The sequence below is a fragment of the Poecilia formosa genome, unplaced genomic scaffold (genome assembly GCF_000485575.1).
Source record: "Poecilia formosa unplaced genomic scaffold, Poecilia_formosa-5.1.2 Scaffold15, whole genome shotgun sequence".
NCBI classification, from domain to species: domain Eukaryota; kingdom Metazoa; phylum Chordata; class Actinopteri; order Cyprinodontiformes; family Poeciliidae; genus Poecilia; species Poecilia formosa.
The window spans coordinates 2,226,054-2,239,253 of record NW_006799954.1 but is presented as its reverse complement, the minus strand read 5'-3'; the positions used below and the strand labels follow the sequence as shown (position 1 = coordinate 2,239,253).

General features: G+C 37.4%; 1 protein-coding gene across 20 annotated transcripts in view; it reads right to left on the bottom strand.

Annotated features, from left to right (window-relative positions):
• LOC103134101 (neurexin-1a) overlaps positions 1 to 12,550 on the bottom strand; it is a 277,111-nt gene extending 264,561 nt beyond the window's left edge. For 17 of the 20 annotated variants that reach the window (XM_007546201.2, XM_007546208.2, XM_016668481.1 and 14 more), the window contains exons 1-3: positions 12,360 to 12,549; positions 12,072 to 12,254; positions 9,639 to 10,943 (exon numbers count right to left, since the gene is read on the bottom strand). In XM_007546201.2, coding sequence (XP_007546263.1) covers positions 9,639 to 10,350 — 712 coding nt within the window. In that variant the 5' untranslated portion in view covers positions 10,351 to 10,943; positions 12,072 to 12,254; positions 12,360 to 12,549. Of the gene's footprint in view, positions 1 to 9,638; positions 10,944 to 12,071; positions 12,255 to 12,359 lie in introns of all 20 variants that reach the window. The other 3 variants (XM_007546203.2, XM_007546209.2, XM_007546202.2) reach the window with 2 other exon arrangements.
• Between the last annotated feature and the right edge of the window lie 650 nt (positions 12,551 to 13,200).

The following is a 13,200-nucleotide window of genomic DNA, read 5'->3' as shown; positions in this document are numbered from 1 at the left end:
TATTTATTTATTTATTTATTTAAAGTTGTCAAAAGGGGGTTGAAGAAATTTAGAAATTCCCTTTGATAATCAGTTGTTTATTTGTAGCAAAAATCCTCTCAGAAAATCTCTCTAATCATTTAATTCCAATAGGTGTTTATGGACTCAGTGACAGAAGTACATCTCTTTCTGAGTAAAGCTGCAAAAGGCCCATCTTTCAGATATACAGTGGAATCACATGGTTTGTTACATGACAGGCATACTTGAAACAGGAGCATTCATTCACATTAATAATTCATCTTCTTCCACACAATATCTCAGTAGTTAAATTCATATGTGAACAAGGGCAAAGCTACGGAATAATAATTTGTTAAATCAAGTATTCGTGTAGAGCTGTGCTTATAAATGAACTCAAATCTAGAGGAGCACTCAGAAAGCACCACTCACTGCTAAAACCCAATGCTCCATGTTAATTTTTCTAAAGAAAATGATCATGATTGATAATCAAGAGTTCTGTTACTCACTTCTCCTTGTCTGGCTTGCCAGGAATCTAGAAATGCCTTAGACATTTTTTTTTTCTTAAGTAGATAATTATGAATATGTCTGTATATGTCTATGTACATATACACACATTATAGATGTGTATTTGTGCATAGACAAACATGATCAGCTGCAATATATTGGCCACAGACTGGTAGAGTAACACAATAAAGGCTATGGTGTGTTTTTCAGGCCACCATATTCCCCTGATGCCAATCCGGCAGCATCCGATGGCATCTGTGGGAAGGTTACCAAACCCACAAAGTTCCCATCGCCAAACCCAAAGGGTCCTAGGATCTATGTCTAACATTATCAACATCCTGGTATCAGATACCCCAGGATACTCTCAGATGTTCTGTCAGATCAGGACTGCTTTAATATGAAAACACAATTTTGGGTAGGAAAGGCACAATTTATCTTTGCATATACAGCTAAAATAGGTAATCATATTACATAAAACTTATCTAGTTAACAATAGTTTGCATTACATTATTTCTTCAGTGTATTTTGCCGTTTAAATCTACTTGGCAGAAAATATCAATTGTTGGCTAAATGAATAAAGCTAAAGGGAAACTCAAACAAAAACGTAGCTTCAGTAAAACTACTTTGTTGTTGAGACAAATAAAATAAATAATATGTCAAGCAGTCTCACTCTTTTCAAAGGCAGGACCGCTCAGTCATTACTGAAAAACCTATCAGTATTTGTTAGTTACACAATTTCTAGCTTGCTTTTCTTATGAGGGATGTAGGCATTTCATGTAGAAGACCAGAATGAGGGTTACTTGTATCTTCACTGTGTCCCTCTGGAGTGAACTCAGGGGACACACTATTGTTTTGATGACCAGTAACACCACTTTGATCCATATTATTTGTTTTACCAACCTTATTTAAATGATGAGGAGGTTACTTAGCTTTCATATTTTTTTACAAGTCTCTCAGTACTTCAGAGATCCTCATAATCTTACTTACTTTATTCTGGACATTAACCGAACATTTTATTTTTGGGGGCCGTCTTTGTCATGTTATTTAGAAACTGCCATTTTAACTAAGCAAAATACAATATCTTTGTATGAGTGCATAATATAGATGACTCCACCTTTAAAGTAAAAGTTGAGAGATAATCAAATGGTGTCTGATTTTGTTTGTTTTTTTTATTCTCAGGAAGTCATGTTAAAACCTTGTAATACTTGCGGAATAAAATAAATTTGCAAGAAAGACACCATGAATAGCTTCCACAAAAGGTACCAATGAAATGCAAAAACACTTGCTGTGTATGATTCAGGAGGCATCTCGTAATTAATCCTGACAGACAAAGAGCACCGACAGTAACACCTCTAATTTCTTGTGACGTTGCTAAACTAAAGTTGACTGATTTGCATAGAGCATTAATTAGAAATTATACAATTAACATTTCTCACATTCTATTAGGTCTCAATTCGTACAGTTTTTTCGACTATAACCATCCTACTATAATTCTCTCCAGAATATACAGTAGGTCACATCAGTCAGCAAACGTGTCATGAAGAGGAAAGACACATAAGTTGCACTAAACTTTAAGTCACATTTGTTTAGAAATTGACAAAAACTGAGGGGGACCTCGTCTGTTAATAATATGTGCGCAGCGGAGCGGTGACACATTCAGTGTAAGTTCGGGGTGATAGAGAGGCGGTTGGATGACATGAAGCTGCAACACCAAGACAACCTGACAGCAAAGTCATTTATATTCATCTCCTCGGCAATGGATGTGTTAAGCACCATTGTCAGGCTTCTGAAAAGTATGTACAGAATATTCCTAAGCACTCAATCTTTGGTTGGGCCTCCTCTTGCATGACTTACTGCACCAATGTGCCGTGGCTTAGAGGCAATTAGCTTGTGGCATAGGCCTGCAAACACCTAAATTTATTACAGTGACCAACGTCATTAAAAAAAAAAAAGATTAAAAGAAAACTTGTTTTGTCTTTGTTGGCTGTGTGTAAGTAGACTTATGTTCATATCCAGCAACACTGATGATTGGAGCTCATTGAATGAAGCCTCATGTATCGCTTACAAGCAAGTCACATAGCTCACACAGTAACTGTTTCAGACACGGACGAGCCAAACTTTGTTTATAAGGAAGGATATCTGTCAATGGGATGCATTTGCCAAAGTAATCTCTGATCTTTTGCGGTTCCAAATAGATGGATATTGGGACAACCAAAATATTATCCGTCCAAACCTGTTTCACCTTTCCTTACAATTTCTTTGCACTCCAGCTTCATCTGTTCCTTGTACAGCTGGAGAAGTTGTATCAATAAAGAGTAACAGACTCAATTTCCAAATGTTGGAAAACTTAACTTGACTAACAATATCAACGATATTTTAAATTTAAATGAAGATATGAAGCAATATAATATAGAATACATTGACTTAAAGGTCATCAAATCAGTGTCAGTTGACAGGGTCAACTAGTTTGCCTATAGGGATTTTTAAAGTCCAGCAGGTGTTAGTATTAAGTGACAGAGTATTGACACAATACCAATACGGTTTGGTAATGTGTCAAAACACTTAATGATGCCTCATCACTACTGTGGCACAGCACAGGCGTAATGGAAGCCCAGACTGAGTTAACAGCTGCCTTCAGGTCATCTGCCTTGTTGGGTCCGATGTCTCTCATCTTCCTGCTTACAGCAGCCCATAGATTGTTCGATGAGGTTAAAGGTCAAGGGAGTCTTCTGGCCAGTCAAGAACAGGAACACCAGAGACATTGAACCAGCAGTGTGGACAGGTGCCAAGTCCTGCTGGAATATAAAATCAGCATCTCCATACAACATGAAGTGCTCTAGAATTTCCTTGTAGACTGTGATCTTCATTAAACACAGTGAAAATTTCTCATTGGACTTCAAGCAATGTTCATTCTGATTCTCCACTCTTCCTCAAGGCTCTGGGATCTTGATTTCCAAATGCAGATTTACTTTCATCTGAAGACAAAACTCTGGACCATTGCACTATTCCTTTTCTGTTTAACCCAGGTAAGACACCTCTAACATCTCTGGTTCAGGAGTGGCTTGACACGGGGAATACAACATTTGTAGCCCAAGTCTAGTATTCATCCGTGTAGTGGCTATTTGGGAGTGAATTACATTTGACTATCCTCTCAAAACTGTGGTTCTCCCTGTTACTGATGCACCTTTCCTACCAGACTTCTTCCTTCCACTCAATTTTCTGTTAATACGCTTGGATTACAGAACTCTGAACAACCAGCTCCTTCAGCAATGACCTTTTGTGGCTTACCCTCCTTGTGAAGGGTGTCAGTGACTGATTATGCAGCCTGCTAACCCGTGAGAGACTATTTAACGGCTCAGGAAACCTTTGCAGGTGTTTTGAGATAATTAGATGATTAGGGTGTGACACTAGGAGGTTCTTTTATCACAGAATTCTAATTGACGGAGACACTTAATTTTCATAATCTCCGAACCATAATTATCAAAATTGCACTAAACAAAAGCTTGAAATATATAACTGGATGTTTGATAATTCTAGATAATATGTTTCACTTTCTGAGATGACTGGCAAGAAAAACTGCCCTTTTAATTTTTTGAGATGTACCAGTATACTGTCTCCAGATTACGCAAATAACTAAATGCTATTTGGTGATATGCTTAAAAATAAATAATAGAAATGGCCAAATAAAATAAAGTAATGTCCAGAATTAAGTCTGTCCTACTTTCTCACTTCTACTGATTTATGGTTGAACAATGCATGATGAAGTAAACGTGGTTGCATTTTATAATGATAAAATATGCATTTATCCAATGCATCTATGTTATTTATTTAATGAGAAACAAAAGGACAGATTCAAGAGAACTTTTTTGATTGAACAGTGCATTTAAATAATTGTTTCAACCAATTGTGGGGATTTGTGCATGTGTATGCGTGTGTTTGACGTCATGTAATGTCCACGCTTCCAGTTGGATGGGGAGAAGTTGACAGGTCTGGTGGCAAATCCCATAATCCTTTCATCTGATCAAAGTAACAAAACAGTTCTTAAATTGTCCAATCCACAAATAAGTTTGAAATGTCAATATACTCCTAAACCAGATCCTTGTGTAGTCACCAGCTAGATTTGGAGAAGTTGAAAGAACAGCTTGGCTGTCTTTTTTTAAAATGACATTTATCTTTCACTTCTAAATGCTTGATGCTAACATGGATGAGATGGTTTATTTGAGAGCTTGCCAGCAAACAAAGAGATAGTTTCAGTCCCAATTATCCAAATCCCAATTTGACTTTTTTTTTTTTTTTTTACACATTTTCTGTGCAGTCCTTTGGACTTTTTGTCAAATTACCACAACTGTCAAAGTAATTTACGATAATTTTATCAAACAGAGCAACACAATGTAGCATAATTGTAAAAGTCAAATAATTAATCTTTAGCTATTAAGAACCTCCAAGAAAGTGTGGTATGTTGTGTTTACCCATTAACATAATACAAAAGGCCCACACTGCTCTGTGGGAGCCTGAGGGATTGACTAAAAAACAAACTGAATTACAAAAATCAAGGAACACACCAGGCAGATCAGAAATAAAGTTATGAAAATGTTCAAAGTTTAAAATTAGCTAAAAGCCTTCAGCTTATCCATAATGCTGCAGCAAGAGTTCTGTTGAAAACTGAAAGTAGAAACTTTTTTTTATTCCCTTTTCAACGAAAAATCCAAGAAACGATTATATAAAGCATATAATAGAGGTCCATCTTATATTAAAGAACAGCTTGCTATATTCCCAACAAAATACTTTTTTCTCACACTGCAGGGCTATTGATGGACGCCAGAGTTTCTAAAAGTAAAAAGGGAGGCAGATATTCCAATGCTCCAATTCACCTGTGGAAACAGCTTTAGTCTTGGAGGCAAAAACTTACCTAAAAGGCTACGGCTAAAACTTTTTTTTAGTAAGGTTTACTTCCAGGTTTCGCTGATTAGCTGTGGCATCTTCCTGCAGATATTATAAATTGAGCTTTTGCTGCCAATAACTTTATGCTCTCTCACTAGACCCAGAATTTCTGTGGTAGGCCATGTCTTTCTCTTAAGCTATGCATATTCCTGTCTAGTATAGATGTTACTACTGGCTCAGAGTTTCTTTGTTTAACTTTCATTCCTATGAAGCCACTAAAATAACTACTGCTGTCATTAACTACTAAAAAAAAATTACTGAACTGACAGGTTGGGCAGGGACAGCATTAAGGCTCATGGCGACTACAGACATCTTGTTGGTGGTAACACCATAATGGGCAATCGTCGAGCAAAGGCAGGTTGTATCATCTTTTAGAGGCTGCATAGGGGTTGATACTGGGTCAGAGAGGCAAACAGAGCTGCAGTGCAACGATTTAGGTCAAAACAATTGTTAACAGTCCGGGCACAGTCCAGGCCTAAATCCAAATGAACATCTGTAGCACAACTTGAAAACTGATGCTCAGAGACACGCTCTCAAGCCAGTGAGTGAGGTTGAGTATCTATCAAGTCAAGCTAGAAGAGAGTTAACTCTTCTATGTCAGATTTCAAAAGGTTAGAAAACATTTCATGACATATTGCTGAGAAATAAAATAGGGTGAGAAAGAAAGATACTTTTCCTTCCACTCTTGCTCTAACTTCCTTGTTCTTTCACAAGTGTAAATAATATGCAAACACTGTGTTTACTTTTTTTTATTTTGACTTGTGCATTATTGCAATTATGCATTATATTGTGTTTTGGTAATTTCAGGAGTCCCTCTGTACTTACAGTCCAATTCTATTGCTACTTGTAAAAGTGCTCTTTCTTACAGATGTATAGGGTTGGTGTGTTTTATAATTATTTTATGAATCCGTCTCAACAGCCACAGGCAACAATTTTTTAATCAAAAAAGATGAAGGCCCTCTTCTATGCAGCCCTGCTCTGCTCCATAAAGCAAAATTAACAACTAACAAGTGTAAATTGGTTTTGGGTCATGCTTCGTGGATGTGAAGTTTTCTGTCTCCTTGAAAAAACACAACTTAATAAGGGTGTATTTATTATATTGTCAAAACTGTTAATGCAAACCAATCAGGGCCACGCAATTTCTCTTGAAACTCCTAGAGCACCAATGCTTTCTAAAGTACTACAAAAAGGCAGCAATTTCTAATTATATAAGAGAATCATCTTTTATTTCATAATTTGCATATTTCTTTCTAGGAGGCCAGAAGCATAACACAAGGAGAAAAGTGACATCGGCACATTACACCGATTGCTAGTTTGTAATCAGGTCAGAAAAGTGGGTTCATACTTAGACTGAAAATATCTAAACTGAGTGAACAGATGCACAATGCTAAATTTAGACCATCAGAATGAGGTAAACATGCCACTTTTTTGTAATCACACCTATTGAAACTTGCAAAATAATTTATTTATAAGCATGCTTATGCTTCATATACAGTAAGTAACTCTCAGGACATGTCTTCCCCCATTATAGCCAACAGCCTATGATGATGCAGATTCTCAAAAGGGCTTTTAAACAATAAGGAAAAGCTTTCAGACCGTCATAGTAATGACTCCATTCCCCACTGACTGTGACTGTTCAACACTCCTGTAGCAAAAATAAATAAATAATGTTTTCTCATCAGTAAATTTTTAAGCTCAAGTCTTTTGTCATTAAATGCCCTCATGTGACAGTCACAATTTCTTCATCTGATTCACAAAAACAAAAAACAACTTTGTGACAAACATCAAATAGCACACCCAGAAGAAAGCTCTCTCCAGGAATTCATTTAGGACCACAACCAACAATACCTTGCAATGTTAGAACTGAAAGGGCAGTGAATATTGCTGATGCTTGAGTATTGAGACAGATTTGTTTAGATACTTTAAATGCCTCTTAAAATGGCAAAGTCATTATCATGTTCTGATATGCCTTTAGCTGAAATGGAAACTACACAAACATTAGTGGCAGGTCCAAGCACATATACGGCCACAATAATGTTTCATTTCAAATTTATGAATGTAATCTGTTAGATGAACTAATACAGGCTGCTTGATGTAAAGAAATAACTAATGTATTATATTTGAGTTATACTATTGAGGTCATAGGGCGGTAGGGTTTTTTTCTCAAAAGTGGTTGCAGGTCTTAACCATTGCTCCAGCTAAAACCACTTATTAACTGGTTGTGTAAAAGAACTGGATTTATTTTACACAATCAAAGCATGTGCTCAGCGCCACATCTCTAGGCTCTCATTCAGTACCTTTAATACGATTTTTCTCTGAATAGGATTGGAATGCAAGGAGATGGAAGAAAGGCACATATCAAAAATTTACTTAGTATTTCCTGCAAGCCAGGCTCTAATATCACCATCTTAAATTACTAATACTGTTTTGAATAATGCCACATCTATGATAAGCAGCGACCTGTCCAAGGTGGACCCTGCCTCTCACCCAATGACTGCTGGGTGAGACTACTCACCCCTCAAGGATAAGAAGTGGTTATAGATAATCTATGGGTGGATCTTACAAGCAATGTTTGTGAATGCCTCACATTTACACTAGTTTACTTCTGATCAGCACCAGGTGTGGTGAAAAACAAAAGTTACACACAATGCATGAGGAAAGGATTATTAACCTTACCTTGCAATATTTAAAACTTAAATTAAGCAATTAGCAACTGTGGCAACAGCTCTTTATGAAGTATTGCCCTACTTATATCACGTTATATCAGTTATGTCACGGCATCACAGAAAATGTGACGCCTTTTAATAATTTGAATGTTAAGGTTGAATTAAGCAAATCGACCACAGTCAACTTGGAAGTTTAGCACATGGTCCTTCCAACATTTTGATTGGTTTGTCTAGATGAGCCTGCTTTGCTGCTCATGTTTGAAGGAGTTCTGGGTCGATCGTTGGTGCTACGTAGCACCGCTTTTTCAGTTTCTAAGCCAGAGCTTTCAGCATGGGAAACAGAAGGAAAAGGTTCATAGAATATTCCAACTAGTTTAGAATAGGAAACAATGTGTGGTAGAAATAAAAAAAACAACTTTACTGTAGAGGGAATTATTCACTGTGTCTGTGCATAAGGGTTGTAAAGAAATCTAATAAAACATTTTACGACCAATCAACAAACAATTATTAAACAGTATTAAGCATGCACTCTTTGTAAGACAGTTTTTATACTACCCTAAAAAATTAAAGGGGATTAATTAAGAATAATTTATGCAATAGATCTAAGTTATTTGAAAATAGCTCAGTGATCTTATAGTCGAAAAGATTAATGCCGTGAAAAAGTCACAAAACAGATTACATTGTTGCTGCATGGAAAAAAAAAACAATGTTTTTTTAAGAATGATTATCCATTGATGTCCACAATAAGAACTAAAAAAGGAAAACAGAAAACATGCAAATTTGCAGATACAAGCAGTAGGCACTGAAAGATATTTTAATTGTTTTATTTCCATTACCTTCAAAGGACTTATATGTTCCCTTTGTCTTTATATTTAACTGCTCTATTGTTCCTGTTTTTCTTATTTGCAACACTGTCTTTTCCTGAAAGTCTGATCAAAAGCTGTGATAAAGATAATTTGTTGCTTGTTTCAATTAATATGTTTTACTTCAAACTAAAATTATTATTTAAAATTATATTATTTATAGTTTATGCAATCAAAATACTGTCCTAAATGCTTGTTTAGTGTCGAGCTCTGTGTATTTTGAGCAACACTATAACACTATAATCCTCTCATTAATCCATAAACCCCACCCTGTTAGCATGTGGGTTCTCTTCTATTGCCATCATCTAATTTGTTTTATGATATCACTCATGTTTACTCCATCGACTATGATGACAATCATTGCTCTTTAATTTGCAGCAATTCACTGGAGATACTTTATAGGTCAACTGATCCCCACGGACCTGCTTTATAGTTATAGAGGACACCTTTGGGGGATGAAAGTTACCTGCATTGCTTGCTAATGAGGCCTTCAAGGAGATTTAACTTTACAAACAACTGTATAGCAGATCAATAGCACACAACCAGAGCTTACCCAGATAAAGGAAGGGAATCCATTACTTTTGAGCTAAGGTTGAGTTCAACAATTTGGGTTAATTTGTGTAATGTCAAAACCACGTTGTGCTGAATTACAAAGTCCAGGCCTTACCTTCACTGCAGTCCTTCCCTTGGAAGCCAGTGTGAGAGCAGTCGCATGTCGGTTCATTGCTAATTAAACTGCAGACTCCTCCATTTAAGCACATGTTGGCTGTCCCACAGACATCCATTAAGACCCCCTCGCTGTTGATCATTTCAGACTCCGTGTTGTTGACCTTTATATCTGTTATCCATCCTGCAAAAGGTGGCTGATCCTTAACAGCTGCCGACGTCAAGCGCAACGCCACAGACCTTAGCTCCGGCGGTATTCCACCAATGAACAAATGGCTGAAGACAGTCATGTCTCGTCTTTTCGACTTCACTTCCACCCACTTTATCTCGCCATCCACAGAAAGGGTTGTGTTCTGAAAGCTTCTCCTAATTGTGACGTTGTGCCATTGGCTGTCGTTGACCGCCGTGTCAGACACCACGGTTGCAGGCTCTGCGCAGAAGATTGAGTAGCGAAGGCTGAGTTTGCCGTTTATTAGGAGAAGTTCTAAAAAGTCACAAAATCCCTCGTCGTCAAAGTAAACAAGGACCCCGTGGGAGCTCTTTGTTTTCATGTTGAAGCTCATTTCACTTTCACAACATGCATTCCACACTGGAAACCTAGCCCACTGTCCCTCAGTACCTGTAAATTCTAGACAGGTGCCTATTTCCATGAAGCAGCATATGAGGATCCCAACCCATATGAGATGGGCGCTGTGCAGCTTTTGTACAACCATTGTGCGATTACAAACTTGGTAGACTGTAGTTAGGAGTAATCGCTTATGAACTTACATATATGTATCTTAGGTTACGCAAAAAAGTATGTTGGGTCAACTGTGATAAAAGTCTGGTGTAGCACTGACTGCCTAAGTAAATTTGTAAGTGTGAACTGCTGCATTGTAAGGTATACGATTACATGTTAGCACAGGTTTAACTGACAACTGATTTAGCCAAACATTGCTTCCTGGAGCAGACAGCATTACTTAAATCTGTCCAGGCCGGTGGCCTAATATCTCACTGTTCTCGCCAAAACAGTTTAAACTCTTCGAAGGTTCTCTCTGCCATAGCTTACTTCAAGCATGTGATTCAGATATCTCCTGGCTACGCAAACAGTATCTATTTCATGTAATAATGAAAAGTTGAAATAGCAACTGTAATTTTCATGTTTAAGTGCATTTTCTCTGGCGAGCCGTTGGAATTTTTGTTTAGGGCTTTTCACCCCGTGTCCTAGCTAGCAGAGTCGAAAAATGCCATAAGGAGTCACGTTGGCTGATAAGCTCAGCATAAGACACAGTTTGCCTGTCAAGGCACTTCTCTGCGTTGATGCGCTCTGCAAAAAAGAAAAAAAAGAAGCAGATTTAATACAGCATCAGCATTTTCAACATATCCATTTCCAAGTCCACTTTGGCAATGCCTTCAGGCTAGAATTAGACTAATACTGTGATTAAGTTGAAGTATAGCCAGGGAGCCCTTTGTCACAATAAGCACAAGCTGTATCATTAGATTACCATCACCAATTCTTTCCAGGAAGCAAGCTGCTGCACTTGACAATCACACATATGAGTTCATCTCACTGGCTAAATATATATATATATATATATATATATATATATATATATATATATATAAGATTTTTTTTTCCCCTCTCTGAAGGGAAAAAGTCACAAATTGTTCAAAACATTCACATTTTGGGTCTTAATTACAATAAAAGATGAACAAAGACAAATCCATCACTCGGATGTTGTATTTGGGGAACATTTACAATTAGGAGGGGTGAGACAAGATCTACAGACCATTTACCTCAGCATTCCGTTAAACATGCCCTGAATGCTCTGCTCCCGGCTGAACACTAAACATGAGAATAAGTGCGTCACTTGATTCACAATGGTCGGTTTGTGTTCGTCACCCTCACACACAAAACCACAAAGACCACCTTTCCCAAAAATCTCTGGATCTCAGTCAGAATCCCTAACTGTGCTTTTCATAGCCATTCGTCATATTATTGCATTCCAGTTTCACTTATATTGGCATTTCTTTAAATCTAAAATAACAATGAATATTACACTGAGAAAGAAGCAAAACTCTTTAATTTCTCCGCAGCATTTCAAATAAAGAAAATATATTGGTCGAACAAATAGAAAGGTTGGTCGCTGGCTTTAATTAAAAATTATACTTTAAATAAACTGAGTTTTCTCGGTAAACTGCACAATAAGTGTCGGCGATGGATTTCAAAGATGATAATGCTTTTATCTCATAAATTAGATCTTCATCGGAATTCCACGTTTCGCTCAAAAGCTCCGTCCTCTAATAGCCCATACCGTCACATCTACCGCTACAACACAACCGGTTGGGGATTATATTTACGTATTTGTGGGATTAATTACTTATTCAAGTATTAATATATATATTTATTTATTTATTTATTTTTGCTTGAGCAATATGCAGTATATCCTTCTACCTTTCCGCGTAGACCTCTACTTCCACGGGACCCCTAAACAGTTGCACGAAGAAAATGAGAAAACGATTCGGAAAAACTCCTAATAATCAGCATCGTCCATATTTCCGCGTCTGTTGGAGAGCCCGACTCTAAAATCCTCTTTTGACGATCAAGATCTGCTTTCAAGTGAATCACAGCATCAGCCTGAGCGAGGGAAAGAGTCAGAGAGAGAGAGACAGAGAGAGAGAGAGAGATGTGTCCACTTTCACTCAAACTCCGCTCAAATCTTAAAAGCTTAGGAGAAATTACCTGAAATACCGTGTCCTCCAAATGTGACTCACGGTATGAATGAAGAAGAACTAGATATATAAAATGGGAGTGGATGGAGTTGGTGAGCAGCGCGGGACGGGAAAAAAAAATAAAGAAAAAATCCAGTTATCTCTGTAGAAGAGGAGGTGCAGTCGGGTTTCTGTGTTCAGCTTATCCAGCGACTGTCAGGAGCCACAGACAGAGCGTTTATCACGTGTCTCTTCGTGATATCTACCGGGGAGGGGCAGAATGCAGTCCCTTGGACAGCGCATCTGCTTTCATGTGCATCAGCTCACGGCTGTTAATGGTAAAATCAACTTTAGATGAAAGATTGGTAGGACTAATGACTCAGGACACCTAATATTCTGTGTAAAGTAGGATATCCTAACTAGGTTATGGTTTATCTGGGATTCAGCTGAATGAGCTGAAAGTCTGTGTCGTCTTCGTTCAAAGTCCAAGCAGGTTGCCTTGTTTTTGTATAGCCACTGTGGTTTTATTTTTTAAGCCATGTTCAGAACAATTGCAACAGAGAATAACTTTTTCAAATTGTATGAAATACCATATGGAAATAAACCCAGCAACTCTCATCCAGTTCTAGTCAAGGTGTGTAAAAACCCTTAAGATAAATGAACCCTTAATTGCAGTAGTAATGAACATTTTTGAGAAATCCAAACTTTAATCTGAGTAAAGTTATCCAGTGCGGAAAAAAAAATCTTAAGAAATTTTTCACAAAATCACTACTTCACAGCACATCTGCTGTTAATACCTACAGCCGCTTTTTCCTAAGCACTTAGTCTTCTGTAATAGCTCAATGTTGGAGCAGCAGGATGTCCGACTATAC